Source organism: Ruditapes philippinarum, unplaced genomic scaffold (genome assembly GCF_026571515.1).
Source record: "Ruditapes philippinarum isolate M1 unplaced genomic scaffold, ASM2657151v2 ctg6626_1_1_1_1, whole genome shotgun sequence".
Taxonomy (NCBI): domain Eukaryota; kingdom Metazoa; phylum Mollusca; class Bivalvia; order Venerida; family Veneridae; genus Ruditapes; species Ruditapes philippinarum.
In genome coordinates, this window is record NW_026860248.1 from 1 (window position 1) to 16,220 (window position 16,220).

At 33.4% G+C, this 16,220-nt stretch overlaps 1 protein-coding gene across 1 annotated transcript; it reads right to left on the bottom strand.

The window, feature by feature from the left end:
• Positions 1-760: 760 nt before the first annotated feature.
• LOC132759382 (uncharacterized) lies at positions 761-15,263 on the bottom strand (the record flags this gene model as incomplete). Its single annotated transcript, XM_060751146.1, has 4 exons — positions 15,171-15,263; positions 6,913-7,125; positions 6,040-6,207; positions 761-793 (listed from the first exon to the last, which is right to left on the bottom strand). Coding segments are annotated over exons 1-4 (484 nt in total), but the record flags the coding sequence as incomplete, so codon positions are not given.
• Positions 15,264-16,220: the final 957 nt, after the last annotated feature.

The following is a 16,220-nucleotide window of genomic DNA, read 5'->3' on the forward strand; positions in this document are numbered from 1 at the left end:
CTTTCATCTAATAAAAATTGAGAATATAAAGAAATTTGGTGAAAAAAGCACAATCATCAATAGAGGGCTGTTTGAAATATATGTGTAACTTTATTATAGAATCTAAAAAAAATCTAAAATTTCAGCATGCAAGCAACACACGCACACGCACGCGCACGCGCACGCACACACACACATATCAAAATTCAACACTCTTTTTTACATAAAATATTTCTGCGCAATGAAATTTATGTGAGCGAAAATCTTTACTAGTTTTATTTACATATTTCTGCGTTACCGACAAGATCATAAATGGAAGGAAATTTTGAAAGTTTCAATTAAAATCAAACGGGGCTCGAATATTTTAGCTTGAGCAATCTGCATCGGGCACAGATCATCACAAAGAAAATATGTATTAAATAGATTTTTTTATAGCTTTGTTGCCTAGATTGCCAAAAACTAGTTATCAATTTACAGAATGCGCATGCTTGATGCCAGTAAACATTTACTTTTGGACTTTGAAATTATTCTTATCTTTTCGTTACTCATAATAGATATTCAAAGATATTTAAAACTAAAAATTTTGAATATTAAACCAATAATGAGACTCTGTGAAAACATAAATCTGGTTTCCTTACATGAATTCCACGATTCTTTGAAACAACCCTCTTGTAATGATATATAAAAAATATTATTCGAAAAGCAACAGGAATAGAAACATAGGATAGCTATTGAATTTAATGAACTACTACTAAAATAAATGTGAATCTTGAAATATCACCTGTCGTGGTTCCATTTGTGTTGTTCAATTTCTCTGAAAAATATTTAAATTGAGATTTTCAGATACAGCTAAGATCGAGTTGCACTAAGATGGCAAATATTAGGGGCGGATACAGAACAGGGTTTTCTGGGGAGGGGAGGGGAGCTGACATAGGGGTGAAAGATTTTTGACATAAACAAAAGATATACAAATGCAACATGCGAAAATTGTGCATGTTTGTAGATTGGGCCAGCATCTTATTCATGTGACTAAAATTGTAATTGATGAGTTTTATAGCTCATCTTATGACTGGCAATGCACTTTTTCTTATATATGTATATACTTCTGTTTTTGTAAATATTTAGAGGAATATTAATTATTATACTGGAATTTAGAAAAATGTATAGCTTGGGGTGGGCGTTGGAGGGGTGTCCCCTCCCATAGACTAATAAAATTTTAAAATATGAGGTTGAAAATAGTGTTATTTCCTTGACTTTCTAGTGGTGTTTATGATACCTTTTGGATAATTAATTTCACTTTGTATTTTGTATAGGTTAGTGTTTGCAGGGTCTTTCAAATAGCATTCCTCTGGTGTTTTGTAGTAAGCATTTACAAAATAACAGCACACTTACCAATGTATGCGCGACCGTTGATAAAATTAAATTCAAACACTAGATCAACTCATCTGAATAATAGACAATTTTCATAATTAATTGTTCTTAAATTACTGCTTTTCTATTTTACATTTTTTTTCAAACACTAATATTCGATAAGATTTTTTTTTATCAATGAATCCCCAAGATATTATAACTAAAGAGGTCAGTACAATTTAAATTTTATTTAAAAATGTAACTGCCATAAAAAGATATTAAAAGCAAATGACCAATCATTTAATCTTGATAAAAATCTTACGAAAACTAGTAATACAATCAATTATGCAGTCAATAACTTGCTAACAGTTTGTCACGTACGCTAGTCGGCAACGTCCTCTGAAGTCTTGTTAAGACTGCCCTTTTATTTTGATTGTCACCTCTAGCGCCAAAAATATGTTGATGCCTGTCAATCAAGTTGTCACGAGGCTTTTTCTACATGTACAGTTCAAACAAATGGCTATATATCGAAACACATTTTAATTTATTGGAAGATGAAGGTATTTATGAAAGCCGCATTTTTTATCAGTACAGGGTATTAATGATATCACTGTGTCGCAACTTCATACTATTGACACACAACAACTTTATGACGATGGAAACAACTCGAAAAAACAAAACTGGAAAAAATGGCAATGGGCCTATGCAAGGTATTCTTGAAATTCCTATTTAAAGCGTAATAAGTAATTTTCCAAGTAAAAGTGCCATCAGTTTGAATAATTACATTTAAAGTAAGTAAAAATTGTGCAATAAAGACGTTTTGATTGAGAGAATTTTTATTTATGCGCACCTTAATGGATCCCTACAATCACATGTTACATTTCTTTTTCAGCCAAATTCAGGTCGATCTGAGAAGCGTCTGTCAAGGACTGACATTAAAATGAAACAACAGATGCTGTACCTGAGAACATTACAGGCGATAATTGCGAAAATGTGTGGAAAATCGCAAAATGCAACCCAATTGTTATTGAAATCTAACCCAATAAAAGACAATCGTTGTTCATTTTATTTGATATTTTTCTTACGAAATAATGTATTTTTGTGTTTTCGTCGCTGAATTAGTTTTATTAAATTTTCACAATGTTTTCTCGTTTTGTTTTCAGTTTATACTGCCCTTATATTATTCAAGCTATTTTGCATAACTCCGCCCACTTACCACATGTCTCGCGCTGTCCATATCAGATAAAATAAGTCACTTATTTTTATACAGATTATTTCATCGGATGCATTTTACAAATTTGAACTGAAAATGGCCTCTCTGATTGGATAAGAAACTAGGGAAAATTGTAAAGATCTCTGCCAAGCCACAGGCAGGAGATTAACAACTGGATGACAGCAATAAATGTTTTGACAAGGGAGTACACTACAGCCAATAAAGTTTGAAACTGACAAAAATGTATTCTAGCCAAGCTGGTAAACATATCTTTGGGCCGAGCTAGGAGGGGGGGGGGGGGGTGTGCAGCCCTTAAGCCCGGGCCTGAATCCGCCACTTGACTAAGTCTAAGAAGTATAACAAACTATCGATCACTTTATTATTGAGTTACTGACAAATGTCCTTTGTAAATAATGCTCACTATTTTATCAAATATACTTTTCACAAGATACTGTATTTGAATTAACATACTCAATCAAGCTAAGCCTGCAAGGCATTCATCTTTACCGTTTTGGACGTTTTTAAGGAATAACATTATCTGTCATATGTTGCGTTTGAGATCGGAATATGCGTCCCGAGGGAACCTCGCCCCATTGTGCGGGTTCCCGTGGGACGGGTATTCCGATCCAAACCGCAAACATATGTCAGATAATTTTTCTTGCATATTCTGTCATATTATTTCATATCTATAATGGTTTATCTCAATAAGATATGTGTTCATGGAAAATAAAATTTTATGTCATTTCATCTCTAACTATTTTCTGACAATAGCTTTTAAATTTACAATTTTAAAGATCCTGTATGTTGTGATCAAAGTGGTATATCAAAGTTTAATAAGGTAAACCACACTAAGTGAAAATACATACATGTATATAATTATGCAAATTAAACAATTTTCAAACAAAGAAGAATATGTAAAATATGTACTACGAATATTTGTTCATATTATATGTTATCATTAAAATATATGAATCCATTTCTTATTGTAAACTTTGAATCTTTATAGGAATTTTTTATTACCTCCCTTTCTTTACATGAAATGTTAAATTCGGTAATATCTTTGTAAATAATGCTTTTTGGAACCTACAATATTGATAAATCTTAATTTGAGCATCATATTTATGATTTAAAACCATAAAATAATGTGTTACAGGATCTTTAATAACAACGGCAAAATGTCGTTATCCTGAGCACATATATCTCTTCTAAAATGGCGTAATTTTAACGCGGTTCATTTATAAAATGCGCCAAAATGACTAGTTGTATGGTACGCAACTCATCTGGCACTCCAATTCCAGATGAAAATTCCTGTATGAGTAAAACTCACGGAAACGCCAGCCTGCTATGCAAGAATGAGTTATCTTTATTTAATTCAAAAGGGAGATTTTTTTCTTCAGGATATGCTTTTTATTTTTGTACATAACTATACACATATAAGCATTTGCAATGTAGACAAACTAAGTATTTTATTCCAAACGTTTGAAAGGTAGATTCTTATACACTTTCTTGTCTAAATAAGAGAAATCAATATGGTTACTTTTACACTTGTTGTAAACATTAAATAGAATACTTTTTTGTAACAAATTTCATATATGTAAAAACAAGAGGGCCATGATGGCCCTGAAGTCGCTCACCTGTATATAGGCCCCCGTAGTGGGGCCAGTTTAAACCCCAGGGCTTGAACAAACTTGGTAGACACCCATTAGAAGATGTTTCATGCTAAACATCTAAGGTCTAGCTGGTCAAGTTTTTCCTTTACACATATAGTTTAAAACAATGACACACCTGGGGCAGGGCCAGTTTGGACCCAATGGCTTTTATTTGAACAATCTTTGTAGACACTTACTAGAAAATGTTTCATGCTAAATATCTGAACTCTAGCTATTCGGATTTTTCAAAGAAGATTTTTAAATTTTTGCTATACACATATAAGGAAAATCAATGTCCCCTGGGGCGGGGCCAATTTTGACCCCAGGGCTTTTATTTGAACAAACTTTGTAGACACTCACTAGAAGATGCTTCGTGCTTAATATCTAAACTCTAGCTATTTGAGTTTTTTTCAAAGAAGATATTTTAAGTTTTTGTTATACACATATAAGGAAAATCAATGACCCCCAGGGCGGGGCAAATTTTGACCCCAGGGCTTTTATTTGAACAAACTTGGTAGATACTCACTAGAAGATGTTTCATGCTAAATATCTTAGCTCTAGCTCTTTGGGTTCTTTAAAAGAAGATTTTTAAGTTTTTACTATATGCATATAGGGAAAATCAATGACCCCCTGGGGCGGGGCCAATTTTGACCCCAGGGCTTTTATTTGAACAAACTTGGTAGACACCCATTAGAAGATGTTTCACGCTAAATTTCTTAGCTCTAGCTCTTTGGGTTCTTTAAAAGAAGATTTTTAAGTTTTTACTATATGCATATAGGGAAAATCAATGACCCCCTGGGGCGGGGCCATTTTGACCCCAGGGCTTTTATTTGAACAAACTTGGTAGACACTCACTAGAAGATGTTTCATGCCAAATATCTAAGCTCTAGCTCTTTGGGTTTTTTAGAAGAAGATATTTAAAGTTTTTTCTTTTGCCATGGCAACCAGAGTTTTGCATGGAATTAAATTCTTTGAACAATTTTCAAAGGTGACCACCAAAGGAACATTCCTGTGAAATTTGGATGAAATTGGCTAAGTGGTTTATGAGGAGATGTCATTTAAAGTAAAAGTTTACGGACGACGGACGGACGACGGACGGAGACATCTTATCTTTTGGTGTTTATGACACGTAATTGGTAACAACATTAAAAAAAAATTTAACATTAAAAAGACATTTGACAGAAATATTATTAACTATATTGAGCGCAGGTGTTGTTTACCTGACGTCATTTAGTTTTTTGTCGTTATATCTGAAGTCATGTGACGTGTTAGCATTCCTTTTTCATGCTGTACATTTTAAAATCGTGTATAAATAAATATTTTATAATATCAAATAACAAAATTTAGGATATTCTAATGGCGATAAAATGAAATATTGAAAAATACTTATTGAAAGCTATTTACATTGACGGAATAAAATTTATAGAATACACAAGTGTAATTTTATGATTTCCATAGTCACTGATCGAAAATTTATTATTACAATTCTAAAATCGAACTATATACACTATAATGATAAGTTTAGGCAGGCGTCATATTTTAAATTTATCAAATTTAACCATTCATATACTTATTCATTTGACGTAAAATCCACTTGATTTTCTATGTTTATATGCATGACGTTTTTCTATAAATAATCACTTATTTGTCAATGGGGCCAGGCGATTTTGTTTGTTTTGTATTTGTTTTATATTTGTTTATATTATGCATGTATCGCAAGTATCTATAATAATAAAAAAAACATCTTCGTTTTCTCTTCTTTCTTCAGTGTGTTAAAAGAGGAATTGTTGGAGTTGAATTTCAGACAAGGAATAAGCAATTAAATTCTGACATCAGTAAGTAACTCACCTATACAATACGCCTGAGGACACCCCGGAAGCGGCAAAAGTTTGAAGACATATTTTTCGTCGGAACATTTGATCACTTTTCCTGTTTCTTCTAGGCCACATTCTCCGTTGCCAGTATTAAGACAATAATTCATATTCTTCTCTTTGCCAATTTCTTCCGGAAGAGCATCTAAAAATAATTAAGGATATAGTTTAGTAGGAATCTTACATACTTAACCCATTACTTCATGAGCATTTTGTGAAAAATAACTATTTTCATTGAAAAGTCTCCCGTTACAAGTCCAAATTGCTATTTAACTATACCAATGCTTCAATACTAATAAAATTGGCACAAATCTTGACTGGACCATTTCCTTTGTAACAAAATGCTCAGGCTTAAATTTTCTCTTACCATGGCAACGAGGGGACATCTCAAAATGACCAAAAATCACTATTTTTTTCCATCAAAATTGATTTAAAAGTGCTACAACTTCTCAGTGGATTGAGACAGAGTCAAATGTTTTTCACCGTTGATTACACGTTACCTTATGATCGATCTGGGGTAATTTTAAGCCTCTCACAAAATTTTCTTGGCACATCCCCCTTCTGGCAACCCCCTGATGTATCTTTTGGTTGGGGAACTGCGCCGAAAAAGACGTCACTTTTTATCAACATTTCTCAAACGAAAACATGTGTTTGGGTCCCAAAGAGGACATTTTTTCACTATTTGAGGCCTAAAAAAAAGGGGGGGGGGGTCCAAAGTGCGTTGTTTTTCGTATATATGAGGTAAAGGGTTAAAACCAGGCCAGTATTCCCTGTGCGAATCAATGATTTTACAAAACTGATTATACACAATTATTTTACTTATATAATATTTCATACGCATTTGTCTTACCCTTGCGGTACCAGTTTATATCAGTGCCACAATTTCCATCCGTTGATGCTATAACATTGTCATACATCTTGTACCATCCTTTGTAGAAATACTGATCACATATAGGATTTTCTCCATCTGCAAGTTTATAACCAACAACACGTTGTCTTAAAAAAGGAAGTTCGCGAGTTTCGCTGCTGTTACATGGATCATCAATAGGCTGAAATGTGTTTCCTGGAAATGAAAATATTGAAGACCGATTCTTAATATATCGTTACGTGTCTTTCTAAAGCGTACATACTGTCTATTAATTTGCGTGACTAATAGTGTTTACATCCAAGTTCGCGAATAAGAAAATCTTTGTCATGTATGAATCACTTTTTTTGCTTCGTATTATATTCCAATTTTATTTATGTAAACGAATTTTATTGAAAACAAATTAGAAATCTTTTATTTTAAACGTGATTGCTACGTTTATTTTGTTACTTACTGAGAAAACTTATTTTAAACATGGCCAAAAACAGCACAATAATCTTTGTACCGGTAGTCTGACCATAGAAAGCTGCTTTATGTGCTTATTACAGACGCTCTGATTTATTAGAAGACATTTAAAAGTTAAATTAAATGCTATTATAATCATATCGACCAGAAAAACGAATGCCAGTGCTTGAGAGATATAAGGTTAAACGCGTGTAACATCTAGCAAAGACGGATTTGAGCATTTTACTCATAAACATACAATTCATTTTTACTTGCTAGTTTTCCGCAGATCGGTATCATTATTTTATCTCAAAAGGCGGGTACCTGGCGAATGATATAGGACCTTTCCAGGTTCCTTCTGTGTATACTGTTAGAACCTTTCCTTTGAGAAGATATCGTGATAATGATTTCATTCGTGTCAATTTTGCTGCAGATTTCAGTGCAGATTTACTATTGAATGATAGGCTATGACACAGTTATGTGTCATGTGTACCGTGGAAATCAAGAACGTTTAGACAACGATCATGGAAACATAGTTTGACACATGCTCGCGCTGATCATTTCATGTGTTTCTAACAGAGCGCAATTTAACAATCATTTTACTGATAGAAACCCTTTTGGAGTATTGGCTTGTTATAATGACCAATCAGGCTTACTTAACCACTAGTCATTCTGGCAAATCAGTGTAATAATAAAATAACAATTCTTTACAGACTACATTCTGAATTTAAACATTATGACATGGAATATTACAGGTTTAATATTTTACAGGTATGCTTAAGCAAAGACAAATTGAGACTTGTAGTTTATCTGAACATTGGTTGTTACCTGATAATGTCCACGTTCTAGATAGTATTGAGAAAGACTATAATTTCCATGCTGTGTGTGAAAAAAGTAATATCCAGACCTTGATCAGGTAAAAGTGACGTTGTCCTTTTGTGGCATAAACGTTTTGGTAATATTGTAACGCCATTTAACATTGACGTTGATAGAATGTAGGTATTCAATTACAAGTTGTGTTGAACCAGTATATTTATATATTTCAAATATACCTACCATGTACTTATCCTTCACTGAACTCCTTTGTAAATTACATTAATAAACTATAAAATTTGTATTACGTGTATTCCCAATATGGTATGTCTATGTTTATTGATGACTATAGAATAGCTTAACATCTCGTCATAATTATATGCTTAATGTTTTATGAAAGCTGTGAAGATGTTACCAACATGTTATGGTGTAACATGCTCATATGTTTCTTATGATGATCTTTTTTCTACATTAATTGACTATAATGTTGACCCATTGATTTGACCGTCTTTCTGAAAGAAAGACTGCTGGCCTCAATAGAAAGTTAACACACATTGCAGAACAATACATAGAAGCGCATAAAGGGGCGTCTTCCATTTCTTTGCCAGAGGTAGTCCTCTTCTAAAACAAGGGTAGCTAGGCAAGAGATCCATACCAGAGACATCAGGCAATGTAACAGAGAACAGAAATTTGCCAATGAAGACATGCTTTATTTGTAATAACGAAGGCCATTTTGCCAGAGACTGCCGACAGAATAATAGAAGCCAGGAGCAAAAGGTGTGCCTTATTTGCAATAAGATGGGGCATATTGCAAAAGTTGTAGGCAAACAAAATCAAAAGGTGTAAGAAGAAGACTGAAGATGGAAAATCGAAGTTATCGAGTGGAGAGACTGTACCGACCCTCGCGGGGACTTGTAGCATGAGTTATTGGAAGAAGAAAGAAACCTGGAATTAAAGAAGAGTTTTGTCGGAACAGATGCAGTAAAATGTATAGAGATACTTGATGTGAGTTACCGGCTACGAAGAAGAAATATGTAAAAGAAAAAAAATATATAGAAAAAAAAGAATCCCGAAAGAAAGCCGAAAACAACTCACAACTCACGGGTAAAGAAATTGTCATGATTACAATTGGTGAAAATGCTAAAGTCGTACCTTTGGCAAAAATATGGGTAGGTACGCCGTTGGGGAGTGAGAAATTGAAGGAATCATAGAAAGATGACTGCCCATTGAAAAAGGCTTGAGACTTAGCAGATAAGACAGAAACTGTGTAAACTAACGAGAGGCCAAAATCAAATACGTAGCAGAAAACGGTGTGCTTTTGCAAAATGGTGATGACCGACGGATTTCAGGAAGAGAGTGATAGAACTTGCCCATGAATCCATTGTTGGCGGAGATATTTCATCCAAGAAGACAGAATTCTGACGAGTTTCCATTGGCAAGGAATAACGGGAGATGTTGGAAGTGTTTGCACATCGAGTGATGTGTGCCAGAAGACCATCCCAAAAGAGGGGTTGTGAAGAAGGTCCCCCCTAATATGCCGGTGATTGAGGAACCTTTGCACCGTGTAGCAATAAACTTGATAGGACCGATAATACCAGTGTCGGAGAGGGGTATAGATATATCTTGACAGTTGTAGATTTCGCCACACGTTATCCTGAAGCCGTGCCATTAACAATAATAGATACTGAGAGAATTGCAGACTCAAAGCTTGAAATATATTCGAGAGTAGGCCTTCTATTAGAAGATCTAAGTGACAGAGGATTTCAATTTACAGCAAATTGAAAGAGATATGTTGGCTCATAGGCGAGTACAGGATTTCCACTAATTTGAGTTGCTGTATACAAGAACAGTTAAAGGGCCCATGTAAATTCTAAGGAACATGTGGGCTCATAGAGAAGATCTTGAAATACAGAATACATACGAGGTATAGTCAAAAAGTTCCCGGACTGGTCTGTTTAAAAAGATTATTGACGTCCGATTGTCATAAAATTTACCATGAAGGTATTTTTAACTAATTTGAGTAGCAACATGTATGAAAAAAATCAATTTAGTAAATATTTGGAAGTTAGTTTTCACATGAAACACGCCCGCAACCCGTGTACGGAGCATTTCAGAATTAATTTGATCGGATGACGTATCGCCATTTTGTGCACGATTATTCAAGCCACGTGAAAATTTTTATACGAAAAGATGTCAACCTCAGAAAAACGTACGGAGCAGCGGGCAGTTATAATTCTGTGCGATGTATGGAATGACTCCGACTGATACCTGGAAGGTTTTGAATCAGAAGGAGGGTGTTCATAATTGTTCTAGGACACTTGTGTTTGACTGGCACAAGCGTTTTAGGGAAGGTCAGACGGAAATTACCGATAGTGCACGAGGCGGGGTAACGATCAACGCTAAATCCAAGATGTAAAGGACGTCATCGCCAAAGATCGGAGAAAGTCGATTGATGATATCGCAGACACCGTCGGGCTTTGTCATGGAACTGTACATAAGATAGTGACGAAGAATTTAAACATGAATAAGGTATGCGCCCGCTGGGTACCTAGGTTACTTACAGATGAAAACAAAGCAACCTGTGTAGACGCTTCCCGAGCATTTTTACGGCGATATGATAGAGACGGCGAACGATTCCTAATACGCATTATCACTACGGATGAGACGTGGGTCGGAGAGTAAACGAGAGTCGATGGTGTGGAAGGGACCTTAATCATCCCCCCCCCCCAAGAAGGCGAAAACCTGCAAGTCGGCGACGAAAGTTATGTATATTTTCTTCATGGATAGCCAGGGTATGCTGTTGCAAAATGCGGTGCCAAGATCGGCGACAGTCAACAAAGAGTACTATCAAAAGGTAAGCATTAATTATGTCGCATGAAATGTTTTTACTAAATTTCTATGTTTATTTATATGTAAGGTGAAAGGTATATAAAATATAACAAAAAGTGAAAGAAACTATTATTTTTATAAATTGCCGCATTTGTGGTAGTTTCAAATAAAATGAATTTGTTATTAACAGGTTGTGCGGAGGGATCTAACGAACGCTATCAGGAAAAAGCGAGCAGGGTGCGACATCGAAATTTTATGTTTTCATCAAGATAACGCTGCAGCACACCGCGCAGACGAGACACTCCTTACTATTGACTTCTTAGGATATGAGCGGCTACATCATCCCCCTTATAGCCCCGATCTCGCCTCCTTAGAATTTTGTGTTTTCCCTAGACTGAAAGCAGATTTGAGGGGTCGGAGGTTTGATTCAGAAGATGAGATCAAATATGCTGTGAGGTCCGCAAAAAGAAGTTACACTCCAGAGTGGTATGCAGACATTTACCGGAAGTGGGTACAGCGGCACAGCATGTGTATTGAACACAATGGGGAGTATTTTGAACGTGAAGCATGAACGTGACGGTAAGTTGTTTCTGGAATATGAACGTCACCTGAACGTCGTTAGCGTCGTCGACGTCGCCGAAGTGCTGCGTACGTGACATAGTGTGTAACCTTAACGGGGTGTTAAATATGTGTAACATTTATGAGAATCATTGACTGATATATTCATCAGCGATTTCTCTAAATTTTAATGTGATATATGTCATAATAAAACATACACAAAATAACAAAGTTATCGTTAGAGTCCGGGAACTTTTTGACTATATGTCGTATATGTATGTACTCAACGTGAAGCAGCGCTTTGAGAAGACATGCAAGATGACCAGAGAAATCTTATGAAAGCTAAAACACATGCAAACATCACTACAACAAGAGAGCCGAAATAAAATTTTGCGAGTAGAAGATAAAATATTACTGCTTCTACCCACAGAAAATAATAAGATGATGCTTCAATGGAAAGAATATTGAGTATTGTAATCATGTCATGGCAACCCATATACTCACACACACACACGCACGCACGCACACACATACACACGTACACACTTATATATGTATACACATACATATACACATGTTTATAAACATATAAACTTGTTTATGCATTTGACTTGGTTTTGATTAATAAACAAAGATCTATGGAAATTTAAATAACTAGCTAATTTTCGAATTATGTAAAATGTTCCAAAATGCAATACTTTTAGGGATAATCTTTTTGAGATTGAGAATTTATTAGAAAAATTAACTTGACACTTTATAATATATCTAAATTGCCAAATACCCATATATCGGATGGTGTCGTAATATACGCTTATTAGGCCCCACAACCGTAATTTTATCTCGTGCTGTACGTCAATTATTCATTCTTTGAAAAAAACAACATAATTCATAATAAACAATCAGGATTTCGAAAAAAATCATTCTTGTAATTCTGCACTCATTAGTTTAATTGATACTTGGTTAAAAGATGTGGACAGTTGAAAAATTATCGGGACTGTATTCTTAGATTTAAAGAAAGCCTTTGATTTGGTTGATCGTGAAATACTTTTATATATGTCATATCCTTCTAACAGAATCCAACTGGTTAAGATACGATATGTAATTTTCAATCTCAGACAATGAAAATAATTTCCTGTGTTCCACAAGATTCAATATTATGACCTTTATTATTTCTAATATACATGAATAAATATACACAGCTTTCATTGGTAATGACATAAAAATTGATTTATACGCAGACGATTCTACTCTTTATGAGTCCGGAGAAAATATATCAAAAGTAGAATAAAACTTCATTTAAATAACACTGAGAAATGATGCAAAATCAATAATATGGCCTTAAATCCAGATAAATCAAAATGTATGGTTAGAGGAACAAGACAAAATGTATATATTATGAGAAAATTGTATCTTAAGATAAATGAAATAGTTCTTGAAAATGTAACTGAAAAAAAAGTCATGGGTATTTGCATAGATAACACCCTAAAATGGCACTTGCAAATTTACTATGTTTGCAAAAAACTTAACGGAAAAATTGCTTTATTGAAAAAAATATCGAGTTTTTGAACTTTGATATGAAATAATTGTTTTACAATGCATATATATTGCCCATTATGGACTTTTGTTGTATCATATGGGGTAAAGGAACCACAAACTACATAAATAATGTTTGTAAATTACAAAAACGAATTGCTAAAATCATTTTACAGCTACCACAAAGATCTCCGTCAATGAAGCTATTCGAAGCTCTGAACTGGTTACTATCCCTTGACAGATGTTAATACCACACGGCGGTGCTTGTTTTTAAAAGTTTAAATCTGGTTAATCTCTTAATCCGACAACCAAATATATAACTTAAGATCTAGGTCACGAAGAGATATTGTATCATAGACAACACCTAAACGAATTATATTAAAGACACATTTTCTTATTATGGCATGAACATTTGGAACAATATACCTTAATATATTCGTAATGTTAAAAACCTTAAATGTTTTAAAGAACAATACAAACCATATCTTGATATATGAATGAATGAATAAATGACAGAACGAATGAACAAACGAACGAATGATGCAATTTATACGTATATTTTCAAACAAAATGTTGAGTGTTTGTCGAAAGTATATGAGTTGTCTTATTCTAAGAATTACATATTATACATTCATTTTACCTATGCATGTTCTGTTGATGTTTTTGTTGTTTTCTATTTCAGAAGGCTACATTGGAAATAAGATATATATGATTGCTATTGCATGTTCTTAATGTGTAACCTTCTTGAAATAAAGAATTATTTAAAATAAAATTTAAAAGAATTTATTTAAAATTATTATTTCGAACGTTTGATATGAAAGAAGTTTTGCATTTGCTTTTATATTTCATTTTTTTCTTTCACAGCATGTGCCATGAACGAAATATATAGAGGATATTCAAGTTTTTTTCCTATAAATGCAGGATTTATTTTCATTGAGTAGTATGAAAATAAATATTTCATGAGTGGCGGTAGCCACGAGCGAAATATGAACATTTTCATACCACAAGATCATAATAAAATCCTGTATTTATTGAAAAAACTTAAAAAATTTCTGTTTATCATATACATTTTTTAGACATTACAATTTCAAAGTTTACCCTTAAAATTTGTGTATTGGCTGAATTTAGAAGAAAGTAGTCCGGCAAAACACCAGTGAAAAATACGGAAAATATGTTTTACTGCAGCATAAATATTTTTTTACAGTGAAAATACGGAAAATGAAAATACGCATTTTATTGCATCAATGTTCTCAATATTTCTTTTATAAGTATTTGATTAATGAATTTTCGAGAATGTATTATTTTAATCATTTGTATTGACTGAGCATATTATTATGCAACACAAATTAAATAGCTTTAGATAAGTAAATGATTCATTTACCATTTTGTGTTAAAGTCGACTTACATAGTGTAAATGCAAAAATAATAGTGAAGACGTGCATTTAGGGTTCTGATATGGATAAGAAAAGTGTACTTGCTGAGCATCACCTTTCACACACCAAACGTGTAAATGACAAAACGAAGTTTGACATACGAGAATATTATTTAAGCAGTATTCTGTATTAAATTCTGATTAACGTACAGAGATACTTTCAATCACAAAATTTACTAAAAGGTACTCTTGCTTTGATTATTTACATTTATGCCTAAAATTACTTTTGATATTTGTTTTTCCGAGTTAGTAAATTGTAATCATTGAGTTATTTTAAATGCGAAAACTTTTGTGTTCAGATTTTAACATGCTGTATTGCAACTGTTATGGCTTTAAAAACATTCTAAGAGACAAAACTTGTGAAATGAAAAAGTCTAAAATTTCAAACTGCCCTATGTGCTCGGAGTCAAGTTATCGACTTATTGAATCTAAATCATGTTATCATTTAAACATCGTTATAAAGCCATTAAGGCATTTACAACATATTCGTTATCGAAATGTTAACATAAAGATTTTCACACCGTTTGCGTTTTGATAAAATTTCAGCAGGTATCTTCAGCAAACGGTGCTTTGTTTTGTTGGATGAAACCGTCACACAAGATAAAATAAGTTTAGACTTAGTTACATCGCTTACCTTGAATAGTTGAAAATGCAATCACAAATGGAATATATATAGTGAGTGGCGCTCTTTGTGTTTCACCCATGTTCACAGAGGTATTGCATTCCAATGACTGAACGGTAAATCGTTTTTACACGCCTTTTTAGGTTAAGCATGATCACCAGGTTCAATAGTTTAAGGGTTAAAATTAAGATGATTTTGAAATAAATCAAAATAGCTCGCCCAAATTGAAAACTTGAATCTTTTGCATTTCTGTGATTTAAAATGTAATTCAAACTTTATAAGAACTATAAATCAGTATGGAGTAATTGATATTTCGAACATTCTATGGTCCGCTTTTAGTGAGTGCATCGTGAGGTTTTTAATGTTTATCTAAAGATATTTATCTAATATCAAACGACTATCAAATTTATGCATTACTATTGATGTATAAATTTGTTTTATCTAACTCAAAAGGTAAGATTTACTTGACGAATTTCAAAAAGAGTTAACTCGTAAATTGAACATTTATTGAATCACCATATAAAGACTTTCTGCTGTAAAACACAAGTATATTTTGTTTCATTAATTATATAAATGAAAAACTGCCTTTGGTAATTGCACATTTTATGCATTTTTTCGGATATAAATAAAATAACAGGCAATAACTTCCTCTTATAAGTGTTTTATATATCAATTATGAAATACTATTTGTTTGATGAACAGTATAAAAATCATATGCCGGTAAATGTATATCTTGCGTGAAATGCGTGTTCTTTACATTAGCCAGCGGAGAGTCATACATGGATCACATTCGTCCTATTTCTGACATGTGCGATCACATTCATCTCAGCATTCAAACACATTCCTCCTATCTCTGAAAACTTGTGTTAAAGTTGAGTTCTTCAAGTGTCATAGAATCACACTTGTCACATTTATTTTTCCCTTGCACACTATCATATTTTTCGCACCTTTCTACTTTCAAAATAATCAAACAATACTGTAAAAATACTCATGTATGTTTCAAAAACATCAAGCTTTAGGTCAAGGGATAAGTCATTGTAAAGGCGAGAGGACGAACTACCT